Source organism: Hyperolius riggenbachi, chromosome 3 (genome assembly GCF_040937935.1).
Source record: "Hyperolius riggenbachi isolate aHypRig1 chromosome 3, aHypRig1.pri, whole genome shotgun sequence".
NCBI lineage: Eukaryota > Metazoa > Chordata > Amphibia > Anura > Hyperoliidae > Hyperolius > Hyperolius riggenbachi.
The window spans coordinates 148,971,543-148,988,896 of NC_090648.1; the positions used below are offsets into that span (position 1 = coordinate 148,971,543).

The following is a 17,354-nucleotide window of genomic DNA, read 5'->3' on the forward strand; positions in this document are numbered from 1 at the left end:
AGTGACCAGATTTTTGTGGATCCAACCTGGGACGGGGAGGGGGGGGCGGCCGAAAATATGGGCGTGGCCATGACATTGTATGGGCGGAGCTAACGTAATGATGTAACAGCGAGGCATAAGAAAGCAGTGTTTACGCCATGATGTGGACAAACGAGAGACTTTGCATCATGGGTGTGCAGAACTGTGTGATGCTAATAGTATACCGTAACCACAAAGCAGCAACACATAGCCATCTATGACCATTAAATAATAAATGCAGTAACAGTTACCCCTGACACCAGAAAATAAACGCAATAGGCAACATGTCAGCACAAAATAACCGCAATGCGGGCAACATGTCAGTATAAAATAAATGCAATGCGGGCAAACATGTCAGTACAAAATAAACGCAATGCGGGCAACATGTCGGTACAAAATAAACGCAATGCGGGCAAACATTTCACCAGAAAAGAAACGCACTGCGGGCAAACATTTCATCAGAAAAGAAACGCACTGCGGACAAACATTTCGCTAGAAAAGAAACAATGCGGGCAAACATTTCACCAGAAAAGAAACGCACTGCGGGCAAACATTTCGCTAGAAAAGAAACAATGCGGGCAAACATTTCACCAGAAAAGAAACAATGCGGGCAAACATTTCACCAGAAAAGAAACAATGCGGGCAAACATTTCACCAGAAAGAAACCTAATGCGGGCAAACATTTCACCTGGAAAAGAAAGCATTGATTTACTCACCTGGCAGAAGTCTCCGGCCCCTGGCGCGCTGCTCCCGGGACCACCTTCCTCCTGAAGTCTCCCGCGCTGACAGCCTGGCAGAGCAGGGCTACGGCAAGATGGCGCCCGAAGCCCTGTACTAGAGACACAAATAGGTCTCCAGTACAGGGCTTCGGCAGCCATCTTGCCGTAGCCCTGCTCGCCTGCCGGTGTCGGAAACAGACACCGGAAGAGGAGGCTGGAGCGGGGCTGCAGGCAATGAACTGGCACGGCGTCTATAGACGCCGCTGCCAGTTCATTGAGGAGAGAGTGGCCAGAGTCCCGAGGCCGGGACGTCCCGCTGCTGAAAGCGGGACGTTTCCCGGGACCTCATTAAGCCTGGGACAGCGGACCCCGAATCCGGGACGCGTCCCGGGCAATCCGGGACGTCTGGTCACTCTAGATAAAGAGATAAGCCATATCTTGCTTGACCAATATGACTATTCATTAATAACAGAAACCTACAAAAAATGCACCCCTGAAAAAATGGAAATGCAGAAAAACGCAAAAACGCAAGTCACATAAAAACTGATGTTCTTCTGCATGGGCAAGTGTGTTCTCTGCCCTCGGTAACCTTTCTACCTGTTCATGTTATTCAGAGATTAGGTTCTCAACACATGGAACACATCAAATGAGAATCACTGATTTAGAAGGTGGGGCATTTAAGTGTTAAGTAGACTAATATTGTAGCACATATTTAGCCTGAACCAGATGAGCAGATTGCAAGATTTATTTTTTTTTGTCAACTATCAGAAAGTCCTAAATCATTCTGTTTATGTCAGATATTGATCTTCAAGTTACAACATTTCAGAATTAAAGTGGACATAAACCCATAACTTCCTCTCTGCTCTAAAAGATAAGCAACAGCATAGTAACCTTTAGGGCCGGTTCACACGGACGCTTGGCGGCGTCTACCGTCAAGCGTTCGGGACCCATCGGCTAAACTCTCCCATTCAAGTGAATAGGAGCGTTTAGCATTGCGCGGTTACCGTCAATTACCGTCGATTGCATAAACGCGGTGTTCTGATCCCGATTTAACGCATCGTTTCGGCCGTCCCTAGAAGCCGCATGCAACGTCCAGGGACGGCTAGCCGGCGCGGCTTCATGTCCCTCTGCGGGGACGAGAAACGCCGATCGCGACGATCTCTGTACCGCCGCCACCGAACGGGACGTCACAGGACGACGCGACTTCCTGGCCGCCCCAACGCCGCCTGCCGTCCGTGTGAACCGGCCCTTAAAGAAAAAACAACAACATTTGTTACAGCTTACATAACTCCTATCATAAATCTGGAGTGTTTACTTCCTGGTTTGATGGGAGCACAGAGAGTTAACCCTTTTTACTTGCTGAGAAAAGATAATTAGTCAGGCTGTTCTCTATAAACACACACAGGGTGGATTTCTTTGTGTTTTCCTGTCTCCTGAGCAAGAGTTTAACTCCACTTCAAATAGTGTGAACCATACTAATATATAGTATAGCAATATAAAGTACTCCCTTGACAAGGAATATGGACACCTCTTACCTTTCTAATTTCTTGGTCAGCTCTTTACTTGCTTCTTCTAATTTTGCAATCTAAAAGTTTCCAGTCAAACATAAAAATACATACAGATTTAACATGTAAGAGTGTCTATTGCATATACCTGCTATCTTAAAGTACAACCTGAAAGCCATACAAGCAACCTCATTTTAATCTTTATTTTTTCTTTCTAAATTTAAAACTCCATAATTTTTTTCTTCTTGTGTGTGTTGACTACTTCTCCTCAGCTTGTTGCAGCTGAATTGTACAGAAGGCTAACAGGCAGCCTTACTAGTAGTTTGAGTTTTGTAGTAACAAAATATTGTGCTGTGTTAGCCAACAGAAAACTACAATGGTTGTGTACTAAGAAGGCCACGTGTCAATCAAATTTAATAGTAAGGGCTTGTTCAGATAGCGGAGATGGCCTAGCGATTGGAACACAACGCGTACAATCGCACGCCATCTGTGCTACTATGCGCTGCTGATCGCATTCACTACAGTGAATGGGTGAGCGCTGCATTTCCCGAAAAATGCACACAGCAGTGCAATAGCGCATCACACTGCTGTGATGGGAATGATTAGGAGAGTTGTCAATGCCCTTCTAGCGTACTTGCATGTCGCACACTATACGCGCTGCCGAAATGCGCACGACAGCGCATATAGTCTGAACGAGCATAGTCTAAAGGTGCATACATAACATAAGGTTTGTACTAGATCCCTATAGCGCGTAAAGCCAAAGGGGCGTGTACTGTTTCTATGGAAAGGGGAGGAGGGCTGCACATGATGGACTGGCTTCCAGAGGGTGGATTGAGTACAACAGAGATGTCCAGACTTTTTAGGCCAAAGGCCAGATCACCATTCTTAAGAGTGCTAGGGGAACAAACTAGCGAAATGAAACATTTCCACCAGAAATAATCCATATACCATGTACAGTTAGCACAGTAGCAGCTGCTAATCAGTGGCTGTTATGTGTGCGGCTCCGCAGCTATGGCCTGCAGGCCGCATGGAATTAAAAACTGTAGAGAGCTTTAGGGACCACTAGAAAAGGCTTGGTGGGCCGCATTTGGCCCCCGGGCTGGAACTTTACACATGCCTGGAACTTAAGAACAATAAGCTCATTTGTCAGTGTTATTTAAGGTGGCTATACATCTAACGATTTTGCAGCCAATCGACCATCCGATTCAATAATTTTTATGAAATTGTATAATTATCAATTTGACCGATTTCGGGACGAAAGCAGTCGAATATATTGATCAAACGAGCTGGAAAATCTTGGGCTGATTTAGTTGATTGGGTGTGCGGTGGTAACGGTGTGCGATATTAAGACAAATGTGACTGAACTCCCAGCTGAGCCCCCCGAAATGTTAATGTGCACTCTGGTGCGCATGCAGTAAAATCTCTCACCTGTCCTGCCGCCGCAAGTCTAGCTGCTCCTTCTTTCTTATTTTGCATCTCACGTGGCTTCCACATTGGCGCATGTGTGATGTCACGCATGTGCCACGTTAGGCGCAGCAACCACGTGGGAGGTGAGTGAGGAAGAATGAGCAGCTGAATTTGCGGCGGCTGGACAGGTGAGAGATTTTACTGCACAGGCACCACAGGAAATAGCTACTGTAGTTTTGAACTTACATTTTCTAACACAGGTAGAAATAGCTATGGAACTACAAGAACAGCCCTTATTTACAGTTAATAATTCTTCGCAAGTTTTTCAATCAATATCCTTAAAAGTAAGCATAAGCAGATGCCAGGCCAGCAAGTGTCCTCTCTAGCTTGCAATCATCAATTTATGAACCTGAGGCTCGCAGCTGAACTTAGCATCCAAGTTCTGCTCTGCCCCCTGCTGTCTCACTATGTAATGACAGCACAAAAGTTCTTGTTTTGTGGATATTTCGGTCTAGGGCAGAGAACTTAGCATGTGTCCAAGAATATTAGCCCATCCACAACCCAGGCAAACATGAAAATGATTTGGGACTCACATAGATGGTTCCAACTGCACTACATGCACAGAAGCTGCTTCAGCGGTGGAGCTTACCTTCTCTTTATAATGTGACATCAATCTGCGTCTATGACTTTGCTGAAATTCTATAACCTACAAATTGACATTTATAATAACAGAAAATATTTTTATTGAGGTTTCAGTAATCCAGGTTTGGATATCTAGTATTTAGAAGTAGAATGTTTCATGCAACTCAGTAGCTGAGAACAAAGCTATTTTAAAAAGATAAAATCTATAGTTAATGATCAGCACAAGCTTGTGGCCAGCTTTAAGGCTGGTGCATATGGGGGTTGATTCACAAAGGTTACTTATTTTTCACCGTAAGGAGTGCTAATGCATGGGATAAACAAATAAGGAAAGATAATTCATGAGATAAATAGATAAGGAGAGCTAATCCATGAGCTATGTCAAATAAGAAGAGCTAAACCATGAGTAACGTCAAATAAGAAGAGCTTAACCATGAGTTATGTCAAATAAGGAAAGCTAAACCATGAGTTAAGTTAGATAAGGAGAGGTAAATCATGAGTTATGTCAAATAAGGAGAGCTTAACCATGAGTTATGTCAAATAAGGAGAGCTAAACCATGAGGTATGTCAAATAAGAAGAGCTAAACTATGAGTAACGTCAAATAAGGAGAGCTAAACCATGATTTAAGTCATTTAAGGAAAGCTAAACTTTGAGTTAATAAATAAGGTGAGATAATTATACAGAAAAGCTTTGTGAATCAGGTCCATAGTCACATCTTCAGGTAAGCTTTTGGGCACTTGATCATTTTGATTGATTTCCGGATCGGCCATCCCAATGCACATGCAGTGCTAGAATCGCCCTTTTTGACTAACACAATTTTAGTCAATGAAGGTGCACATTGATCGGTTGCTTCTCTGCATGTGTTACATTGCATGGAATGAAAATACAATCTGGCCATGTGGCATGTCAGGTTCTGGCACATATCAGGAGGTGTCGGGATTAATGGCCAATATTCTGCCCACACTGAGCACTTTGTGGAGGCCATAAAAACCTCTTTAGCTTACCACCTGCCTTAATTACTAAGTGCGCAGTACAGATGCACTCGCCTTCAGAAGCACCTGGGGGCACGAGTGTTTAGAAGCCTTCTGAGGAGTCCCAAAGGCGCGGTATTTCACTGGGGGATAGTGGTGAACTAAGAGCAGGAAGAAAGGACTGGGAAGACTCTATAGGATCCAGAGCCTTCCCTCTCCATAGGTATCTAAGATGTTATTTATTGCATTAAGGGGCCAGAGCCTGCACTTCTCCAAAGAATTAAAAAGCATTTATACACAAATACTGAGTAATCCTAACAAATATATGTGTCAAGGAGTAGCTAAGATAATGTTATTCATAATAGGGGGTACTCTGCAAACACTGATATATAGGGCTACATGCTACAATAAAGATGAGGAACAAAGGAACAAAGGAACACCCAGGACAAGAATGTGTATCAAAACCTGCATGTATGCGACTGCAGGCGCCAGCTTACTTGTGTGAGATCCTTCAAATATTTTCTGCATAGCTCATTAACGTCCATAAAAAGCATTTTGACATTAGGGTCTGCCTGTAAAAGAAATCATGTTCAAGCCATCACACACATAAAAACATTAAGAATATTTGATTAAAAAAAATAATAATAATAGTAATATGAATTTGCATAAATGTACTAGTGCATTTCTTTTTGCAGAAGTCTTGGGACATCCCAGACAGCACAACCAGCTTTGTGAATGTATTTCACCCCTGCAGATTAGCAGGGTGAATAGCATGAAGCATTAGGAAGTTTTGGCCAGGAGGGAGAACAGCACTCAAAACCAGGAGGAATGGAGGGTGGAGCTGGAGGATGTTGGAGCAGTTAATTTACACCAAGGGGGTGAGTTGGGAGCCCAATATAGCCACTACAGGACTTTACAAAGTGCTCACAGTAAAGAGTCAGTTTTAGTAGCCCTCTGGTTTCACCAACTTTCCCACTGCTATAGAATATGTTGCTGAAGTGTGTTGCAGGGGGTGGGGTCCCTGCAGAGAAAGGTGCACCAGTGACACTGTCAAGTCCTCTTTTGCCAGAGGTGGGTACCTATCTATGTTTAGTAAGGAATATGGACAAGTGTGGGAATCTCAGGTATAAAACATGTATTTCCTAACATTTTACCATTATAAAGAAAATATTACAGTATGTAATATATATATATATAAATATATATATATATATATATATATATATATATACAGTATATATATATATATAACTAACCTCATCGGACAGCAGCATTGTGCGACATTGTGACTTGCACACACCGCACACTTCTTTTTTACCTACAAATTAAATGAAACATTTTTAATACTATGCGTGATGAAAAATATTAATGAATTTCACAAAATAACCACCAGAAGAAAATAATCTGGTCATTCCATCTAAGAAGAATTCATATAGTAGTGCCGATACTGGTGTCATTAATTGCGTACTGAACTCTTCATAATAATTTATCAAAGGTACATGAGAGATAGAGAGGAGAGACAGAAGAGAGAGAAGGAAGTCTGCCTCAGAGTGGAGCCTGGCTGTCTCTGCAGTACTGGAGGTGAGCTGTGATCTCTTCATTAGGCTTCATGGAAAGCTATACATTTACTGTGCATTTACTTGGGTCCCATTCCCACCCCTAACCCTCCTTCCCCGTGTCTATCACTAACCTCCCCCCCACCTAATGACTAACACTAACCCCCCCATCTAATGACTAACACTAACCTCCCCCCACCTAATGACTAACACTAACCCCCACCTAATGACTAACACTAACCTCCCCTCCACCTAATGGCTAACGCTAACATCCCCCATCTAATGACTAACACTAACCACCCCCATCTAATGACTAACACTAACCTCCCCCCACCTAATGACTAACACTAACTCCCCACCTAATGACTAACACTAATCTCCCCTCCACCTATTGGCTAATGCTAACATCCCCCCATCTAATGACTAACACTAACCTCCTCCCACCTAATGACTAACACTAACCCCCCACCTAATGACTACCACTAACCCCCCACCTAATGACTAACACTAACCTCCCCTCCACCTAATGGCTAACGCTAACATCCCCATCTAATGACTAACACTAACCCCCCCCCCCCCACACCCAATGGCTACCACTAACCTCCCCTCCACCTAATGACTAATACGAACCTCCCCCATCTAATGACTAACACAAACCTCCCCCCACTTAATGACTAACTCTAACCTCCCCCACCTAATGACTAACACTAACCTCCCCACCATCTAATGACTAACGCTAACCTCCCCCCACCTAATGACTAACACTAAACACCCCCCACCTAATTACTAACACAAACCTCCCCCCACTTAATGACTAACTCTAACCTCCCCCACCTAATGACTAACACTAACCTCCCCACCATCTAATGACTAACGCTAACCTCCCCCCACCTAATGACTAACACTAAACACCCCCCCCCCCACCTAATTACTAACACTAACCTCCCTCCACCTAATAACTAACACTAACCTCCCCCCACCTAATGACTAAAACTAACCTTCCCCCCAACCTAATGACCAACACTAACCTCCCACCCACCCAATGACTAACACTAACCTTCCCCCCACCTAATTACTAACACTAACCTCCCACCCACCTAATGACTAACAATAACCTTCCCCCCACCTAATGACTAACACTAACCTCCCACCCACCTAAAACTAACTTCCCCCCCATCTGATGACTAAGGGCTCGTTCCCACTATCGCGAATCTGCATGCGTCCAACGCATGCAGATCCGCACATGTAATGCAAGTGGATGGGCCTGTTTCCACTGTAGCGTTGTTGAGGTGCGTTTTTTTCAGCGTGAAAAAAACGCACAAAAGAGCCAACGATTTCGCCTGCGTCGGGAATCCGTGCGAATCGCCGCTAATGTATTTAATAGTAAAAACGCATGCGTTTGTTACATGCGTTTTTACCCGCGATTTCGCGTGCGATTTCGCACCTTTTTCAATTTTATTTAGCCCTGGCAGTGTCATGGTTAATTTCGCATGGCACCCTGCCATGCAAAATCGCATGCGAAATCGCGGGTAAAAACGCATGCGGAAACTCATCCGCATGCGTTTTTACAAGCGTCGGAATGCGGCCGAAATCGCGTCGCAACAGTGGAAACAAGCCCTAACACTAACCTCACTCTCCTAATACGGAACAGTAACCTCCCGTGCTTAAATGACTATTTATGGACAATTGTCTTTCTAATTGACTATTTATGGACAATTGCCTTTCTAATTCTTGGGTAGCAGCCGATCAGATACTCGTACAGCGTTGGGTGCCCAACTCACCGCCTCTGGGTGCCTGATTACCAAGACTTTCCACTGGCATTGATTAGACCCCTGACGCCCCCCAGCGCCAAAATAGCCAGTGTGTCTAGGGGGAAAATAACGAATTAAATTATCAGTATGTTATTGGGATGTGAGAGGAAACTGGAGTGGCTGGAGGAAGCCCAAACAAAGCGGGTGTGAACACATAAACTCCATGGAGATAATTGTTTGAAATTCGAGAGTCTTGGCTTTCATTTGCACTATGCCCTGTGTCGCTCCTGAGCAATGCATCGTTCCTGAGTTAGGGGGTGTTAAATGAGGGGTGTCCACTCCTTTTAAAGTTATATTCCTCCCTTTACTGTCATTGTCCCCTTGCCCGCTCGCTGGGCTGCGGGCTTGGTCCTTGCTTCGTATGGACATCTTTTTATTCTAACTCTATATCTACTTGGAAAGTGGACATTGCACAGAAGGACCATCACCAGCTTGCTTCACTCATTTGGCTACAGGCTGGTAACTTGGGTGGCCAAGTTAGAACTGCTGGCAGCCAGAGGCAGTGGACGCATCAGGAACGATGATGCATTAAACCAACACTGTGCATAGTGCAAATAAAAGTCAAGACGATGTAGAATCCCAAAAGAAGAGTAAATCTCTTTTAAACAGGGCGGTCAAATTCGGTAGATAGTATAATATGTACGTAGCAAACATAGCTTTACACTTGTGCAAGTGTGCAGGGGGAAAAAAACTGCTGCTCGATACATTTTTTGCATTACTGTAACCCCTCAGATCAGCAGGGCCGGCAAAACAGGCTATAGTACCACACAAAATAAAGCAGTGCACTGCATTCGTAAACTTACACTTAGGTATATAAATACATCAAACAGCACATTATGTACATACATAGAAAAATCATTAGATTCGTTTTTCTCTGTCCTAAGAGCCACTAATGCTTTTTTTCTGTCCCTTGAATCCACTTAACACAAGATCTTTGCTCATGGATGCTGAGCTTTGCATGATCAGTATAAACAAAGGTTTATTCTACCTTTCTGCAGGCAGACTTCACACAGTACATGGCCACAGTTTGTAATGTGGAAATGTGTGGTTTGCTTGCCAGGCTGCTGAAAGCACACATTGCATCTCACTGGACAAGCCATTTTCTATACCTACGTCTTCTTTTGCTATATTAAAATAGAAAAATAAAGCATGATTAGGCTTTTAAAGCATTTAACATATGGTGTATAGATGACCACTATTCACACGCATCACGCACTCATCATGCACATGCATCATTCCATCATGAACTTCCAAGACCAGAACCCTTTCAGCAATATAGATGCGTTAAAGTAACCCCTGAACTGAGAGGGATATGTAGGCTACCATATATATACGAGTTGCCTGGCAGTCCAGATGGTCTCTTTGTCTGCAGTATGTCTGAATCACACTCCTGAAAAAAAGCATGCAGCTAATCCAGTCAGACTTCAAAGCACCTGATCTGCATGCTTGTTCAGGGTCTATGGCTAAATGTCTTGGAAGCATAGGATCAGTAGGATAGCCAGGCAATTTGCATTGTCAGCCTCCATATCACGTACATTTGAAATGGCCACGGCCAAATTTCGCTTCAGGGTGAAGCCAAAGGACGTCTCACCCTGCCGCAAGCAAACTCCTGGATGGCCTTATCATTATGGCCTATGGCGGCGCCCAAAGAGTTAGTCGATTCGTCCATTTTCCTCTCAGTTCAGGTGTGCTTTGATAATACAATCTTGATTGTACAATCTTACCACTTCTACGTAATGTGAGGGACTACCTAAAGCATCGAGACAAAGTAAAATTACTCAGTTTACCCTACCAAGTCGATTGGGGAAGATTGTACAATAAAGATTGTATTATTGATAGGGATTGTTGCAAATGCTGTTTTCCAATTCTGTGGAAATTCCGATTTGCGACAATGCCGATTACTGATTCTATGGATTTCTGAGGAGTCTTTTTTTGGTTATTTTTTGCATTCTCTGATTGGCCAAATACTTCTGAGTGGACTCAGCACTCTCTGATTGTTCCAATGCTTCAGAGTTCTGCGATTGGGCTAAAATGACAGAGTTGCGGTAATGTGGTATCTCCGCGGAAATCAGATTTTTATTTTCCGATTGGAAATGCAGATTTCCAATCAGAAATTTCATTTCTGCGGAATCCAAAAGAGCATCCATAATAATTTATCTGCACCTTTAATTTAGAGGTATTGTAACAATGTGTGGTGTTTGGTGCACACTCAGAGTATTCAGATTGTTGGTGATCCGCAGTATCACCAATAATGCTGATATATCCGATTATGTGGTGATCTGCGGAATCGCCAATAATGCAGATATTTTTTTATAACTCTGGATACCGGGTATAACGACAGTGGAAAACCCACCACACTGATATCTTTAAGAGGACTGGCTACCTCTAAAAGAGAAACGCAGTGTGTGCGATTCTGCGACTAGATGACGTAACGCTAGAATCGCGTTCCCCAGCAGTAATGATATACTGGGGAACCACTGAGACCTCCGCAAGGAGGGATTCAGCAGAATAAACCCTTTAGTGGGAGAACCACTAAAGGGGGCAAAGTCAGACGGAAACGGTTCGGTAACAAACTGGCTGCGAGGTACCGAATCGTGAAACAGGGAGCAGAGTCAGAAATCTAGCCAAGGTCAGTAACGGAAATCAGATAGGCGGAGGTACAAAGTCAGTAAGCCGAACTCGTAGTGAAATAGACAAGCAGAGGTTCGGCAACGGGAGATCAGAAAATGGCACAGATAACAATAGTGCTTGCGAATATATTGGCAAAACCAATATATGTCGCAGATCAGGAAAATAACAAATCTGACTGTTGTGGGCTAGTTACGGCAAGCCGCACTTGGCCCACGATGGTACTGACTGTCAGATCACTATCTGGCTGACTATTAGATCAACTGACTGGCTGACTATAACAGAGATCAGGTTACATACAAATATACAATAATCAGGAAAACAACAAAGACTGACTGATGAGAGACAGGAGCCTTGCTCCAGCTAGGACTGTCTCTCTCGGATCTAGCTAAGGTCTGAGGGCTATCACAAAGTAATGCTTACTTCAGACAACTTGCAACTGACAGAATGCCTGCTTTTATACTGTGCTGGGCTCAACCAGCCCGCCCAGCCAATCACAACACAGTTCAAGGACCTTGCAGCACAGCTCACAGACCTTACTGAGGTCAGCTGACCAGCTGGTCAGCTGACTCTCCTTCTAAGAGTATAAAAGGCTTTATTGCACACGCGCGCAGCCCCTACGGGGTCCAGACTGGATTGAGGATAGCGTTGGTGTGTGGCAGGCCCTGAGGCCTGTGAGGGAAGAACCGGACCACAGCCTCGACGTAAAGTACGCCGAGAGGCCTGTGACCGAACGGTGGATCGCAACGCCGATGCGGATGTTTCTCCGCGTTCCGCATGCGACCATGTGGTGGATGGTGCCGCTGATGCGGACGCGGACAAACCTCCGCGTTCCGCTTGCTGAATGTGGTCAGGCCGCCGTCTTATGACAGGTATTTACACATTAACTTGCTGCATTGTGTTGTAATGGAAACTGTTTTGCGCACAGTGACACGGTAGGTTAAGCTAAGATGCAATGGCTTCTACTGTTACAACACATTGTAATGCATGTGATTCAAGGTCTATGCAGTTCAGGGGAGGACTGGCCAGGGGGGAAGGGGGGAGATTTCCCCCCAGGCTGCCTCTCATTTAATGATTTAGGGCTGGCACTGTGCCTGGTGAATTCTGGTTTTTGTATAAGGCAATGTGAAACACTAGGCTGAATGAGGGAAATAAACGCCCAATTACAGAGCGCTGTCACGCTGTCCCTCGAGTGTCATTGCTGGATTTCCCACGTGACTACCGGCATATAGCACGTGGGGCACCTGTGTGATGTCATTTGGGCTGGGGCTGCCGTGAAAACGGGCCTTTAGTTTGTGTTTTTCCCCCAGGCCAAAAGGTCCCAGTCCTCCCCTGATGCAGTTCACACATCATCAGTTGCTGTTCAGAACATGCAGTGCTTTGCTAGAAGCCCACAGTGTTTGCCAATGAAGGTGCACATTACTTAGTTGTTTCTTTATGTGGGGTACATCACATACCACCGCAAATGTTGTCTTTGTTTGCAATATGTGTACATTATAACACAACACAATGGAACACCCCAGTGTGCATCTAGCCAAAAGGACAAAGGAGGTATATGGAGATGAGTGACACTAAAGTAGATATACAGCACTGTAGCAAGCATCCCAGTGCATGTTCTCTTCAGCCTGGTAATCATCTGTTTAAAGAAATGAAATTGTGACTGCCACGCTGAAAATAGAATGATTGTGGGGGGTGGGCAGGGGTTATGGTAGGTTTGAAGCTAGAAATGTTTTAGGCACCAGAAAGAGCAAACATTTTATGTTCAGAGAGAGGAAGAATGTTTATATTCTGTCAACAATTCAGCTGCAGGCTGATCAGTGTCAAAAACATACAGTGACAAGGTGCAAGGGCAGAAAAAGCAAGGATCAGAATACATGAGCATTAGCATCCTGGGTCTGTTTTCCACTAAGGACATGAAGCATCTTACATTCCAAAGATATGCTAGTAGGTACATTAGCTGCTTCCAAAAATGCCATAAAGTGAGGCATTAGACTTTGAGCCCTTTTACAGACAGATGTGAATAGTTATGTGTACTTAGTAAAGAACTGTGAAATATGTCAGCTGACAGGAACAGTATAGCAGCAAAGAGGCCTCTGCTGCTTGCAGCTCATTGAATTCCCTAGGACTGACTGCTACAATTACAGTTTTCACCTGTAATATAACACAGAGGTACAAAATAGGGTTACAGCTTATCAGGTTTAGACATGTACTATTCCTGGTTGGTAGCGGATTACTAGTCTCAGGGATGTAAACAGTGAGATACTGACTCACATTAGGGTTGTTCCTGTTTTTTGTGCTAGGTGAAGTACCACTGTATTTGCCTTCCACTATGATGCTGCACTGATATATTAGAATGTATTGCAAACCTTTACTGCTGTTGAAATTTCATACTTCTGCCATGCACCCAGGGCCGGGCCGAGGCATAGGCTGGAGAGGCTCCAGTCTCAGGGCGCAGTGTAGGAGGGGGCGCAGAATTCATTCAGCTGTCATTCCTAATTGTGTTTGAAGCAGAAAGAAATAAGAAAAGGGGATACATGGCAGTGACTGCAAGCCAGATAACTAGATATTAAGGTGTTGGGGAGGTTGTGGGCCCTGTGGCCCTCTTAGTCTAATAGCAATCAGTGTGTGATGGCTGGGGTGGGAGGGATGGAGGGGCGCACTTTGGTGTCTCAGCCTCGGGTGCTGGAGGACCTTGTCCCTGCTCTGCATGCACCATGGTAGAAACAATCCCAAAGACATCACAGAGATATTCAGATTGCAACTGAGAACCTCTAGGATGCTAATGTAAACAATACTGTTGAGACCCCAGCACCAAATGCACGACGTAAGGGGGATGGTTATTGAACAGATTAAAAAAAAACCTGATCAGGGCTATGGAGTTGGAGTCGGTGCAATTTTTGGGTACCAGGAGTCATAAAATAAGGCCCCGTTTACACTTGCGGTTCGAGTCCGCAAGTGTCCAGGGGTCCGGGTCCTGCAAAGAGACCGTACGGGTCTCTGCGGTGGCCACAAGTTGCGGATCCGGAATGTATCAGTTCCGGCTACAATAAAGTAGCCGGAACTAGATACATTGCAGTGCCAGAAAGGCACCGCAAGCATGGGGGATACTGGCGTGTAGTCCGGGCCCCCCAAGTGGCATAGGACCGGTGCTGGAAGCATCCGGTCCTATTGCCAGTGTGATGAGAAACATCCGTTTCTCATTGCACAGCATGGCCACATGTTCGGGTCAGGATCCGGCCCGGGTTTGCAGCCGCACGGGGACGGACAGCACGCTAATGTGAACCGGGCCTTAGGTTTCAACTCATGATAAATTTAAACTGTAATTAAAAGACAAAATATGATAAAATGTTATCTTTCTCAGTTGCATGTGGTCTGAATCCAAAGACATACAGTGGCTTGCAAAAGTATTCGGCCCCCTTGAAGTTTTCCACATTTTGGCACATTACTGCCACAAACATGAATACATTTTCTTGGAATTCCACATGAAAGACCAATAGAAAGTAGTGTACACGTGAGAAGTGGAACGAAAATCATACAGGATTCCAAACATTTTTTTACAAATAAATAACTGCAAAGTGGGGTGTGCGTAATTATGCAGCCCCCTGAGTCAATACTTTGTAGAACCACCTTTTGCTGCAATTACAGCTGCCAGTCTTTTAGGGTATGTCTCTACCAGCTTTGCACATCTAGAGACTGAAATCCTTGCCCGTTCTTCTTTGCAAAACAGCTCCAGCTCAGTCAGATTAGATGGACAGCATTTGTGAACAGCAGTTTTCAGATCTTGCCACAGATTCTCGATTGGATTTAGATCTAGACTTTGGCTGGGCCATTCTAACACATGGATATGTTTTGTTTTAAACCATTCCATTGTTGCCCTGGCTTTATGTTTAGGGTCGTTGTCCTGCTGAAAGGTGAACCTCCGCCCCAGTCTCAAGTCTTTTGCAGTCTCCAAGAGGTTTTCTTCCAAGATTGCCCTGTATTTGGCTCCATCCATCTTCCCATCAACTCTGACCAGCTTCCCTGTCCCTGCTGAAGAGAAGCACCCCCAGAGCATGATGTTGCCACCACCATATTTGACAGTGGGGATGGTGTGTTCAGAGTAATGTGCAATGTTAGTTTTCCGCCACACATAGCGTTTTGCATTTTGGCCAAAAAGTTCAATTTTGGTCTCATCTGACCAGAGCGCCTTCTTCCACATGTTTGCCGTGTCCCCCACATGGCTTGTGGCAAACTGCAAACAGGACTTCTTATGCTTTTCTGTTAACAATGGCTTTCTTCTTGACACTTTTCCATAAGAGCCAACTTTGTGCAGTGCACAACTAATAGTTGTCCTATGGACAGATTCCCCCACCTGAGCTGTAGATCTCTGCAGCTCATGCAGAGTCGCCATGGGCCTCTTGACTGCATTTCTGATCAGCGCTCTCCTTGTTCGGCCTGTGAGTTTAGGTAGATGGCCTTGCCTTGGTAGGTTTACAGTTGTGCCATACGCCTTCCATTTCTGAATGATGGCTTGAACAGTGCTCCGTGGGATGTTCAAAGCTTTGGAAATCTTTTTGTAGCCTAAGCCTGCTTTAAATTTCTCAATAACGTTATCCCTGACCTGTCTGGTGTGTTCCTTGGACTTCATTGTGTTCATTCATTGGTGCTCCCAATATTCTCTTAAGGTAGCCATACACTGGTCGATTTGCCATCAGATTCGACCAACAGACAGATCCCTATCTGATCGAATCTGATCAGAGAGGGATCGTATGGCTACCTTTACTGCAAACAGATTGTGAACCGATTTCAGCCTGAAACCGATCACAATCTGTTGTGGTGGTGCTGCCGCCGCTCCCCCCGCCCGCATACATTACCTGCTCCGCTGGTGCGACTGCCCCCGGTCACCGCTCTTCTTCTCCGTCTCCGCTCTGGTCTCCGGCATGCTTCCCTTCCTCCTGTCTGGGGAAAGTTTAAACAGTAGAGCGCCCTCTACTGTTTAAACTTCCTGCCGGGACAGGAAGAAGGGAAGCATGCCGGAGACCAGACCAGAGCGGAGATGGAGAAGAGCGGACACTCGGGAGTCGCGCCGGCGGAGCAGGTAATGTATGCGGCTCTATTGCGTCGGTCGTCGGGCACTCGAACGCCGCTAGCGATGCGCTCTTTACCCGCGGGCGATCGACGGTTATTTTCCGCACGGCACGATCGACGGGATCAGACGGAATGGATCGAAATTCGGCGTGTAGCGTGAACGATTGGCAGCAGATTCGATCCCAGTGATCGAATCTGCTGTTGAAACGGGCGCAAATCGGGCCAGTGTATGGCCACCTTTAGACAACTTCTGAGGCCATCACAGAGCAGCTGTATTTGTACTGACATTAGATTACACACAGGTGCACTCTATTTAGACATTAGCACTCATCAGGCAATGTCTATGGGCAACTGACTGCACTCAGACCAAAGGGGGCTGAATAATTACGCACACCCCACTTTGCAGTTATTGATTTGTAAAAAATGTTTGGAATCATAAATGATTTTCATTCCACTTCTCACGTGTACACCACTTTGTATTGGTCTTTCATGTGAAATTCCAATAAAATTGATTCATGTTTGTGGCAGTAATATGACAAAATGTGGAAAACTTCAAGGGGGCCGAATACTTTTGCAAGCCACTGTAACAAAAGTTTATTCTTCAGGCATGTTACAGAACTGACCCAAATTCAAAATTCAGATTCAAATTTTCCCTGAATCCGAATCCAAAAAAGGTTCTCCAATATCTCAAACCTTTCAAATCTCGAATCTAACAAATCCTGTACTTAAAGCGGAATTGTCACCATAAAAATCAAATTTCAACAGCAGTGATAAAGGTTTTAACCACTTCAGGATTCTGCGTACGCTTAACTACGCCCCTGAATCCTGAAGTGGATTGCATGGAACCGGCCGTTCCATGTCAGTTCACGGAGGGTGTCTCCGTGAACACCCTGCGAGCCGCCGATCGCGGCTCGCAGGGTAAATGTAAACACGCGGAGAAGATCTTCCCCGGTGTTTACATATATACGGCGTTGCTGCGCAGCAGCGCCGTAGAGGAGATCGGCGATCCCCGGCCTCTGATTGGCCGGGGAT

General features: G+C 45.0%; 1 protein-coding gene across 8 annotated transcripts in view; it reads right to left on the bottom strand.

Annotated features, from left to right (window-relative positions):
• RNF212 (ring finger protein 212) overlaps positions 1-17,354 on the bottom strand; it is a 37,265-nt gene that overhangs the window by 14,073 nt on the left and 5,838 nt on the right. For 5 of the 8 annotated variants that reach the window (XM_068275115.1, XM_068275110.1, XM_068275109.1 and 2 more), the window contains exons 2-6: positions 9,616-9,751; positions 6,517-6,578; positions 5,758-5,832; positions 4,299-4,355; positions 2,273-2,322 (exon numbers count right to left, since the gene is read on the bottom strand). In XM_068275115.1, coding sequence (XP_068131216.1) covers positions 2,273-2,322; positions 4,299-4,355; positions 5,758-5,832; positions 6,517-6,578; positions 9,616-9,727 — 356 coding nt within the window. In that variant the 5' untranslated portion in view covers positions 9,728-9,751. Of the gene's footprint in view, positions 1-2,272; positions 2,323-4,298; positions 4,356-5,757; positions 5,833-6,516; positions 6,579-9,615; positions 9,752-13,621; positions 13,740-17,354 lie in introns of those variants that run through there. The other 3 variants (XM_068275111.1, XM_068275117.1, XM_068275116.1) reach the window with 3 other exon arrangements.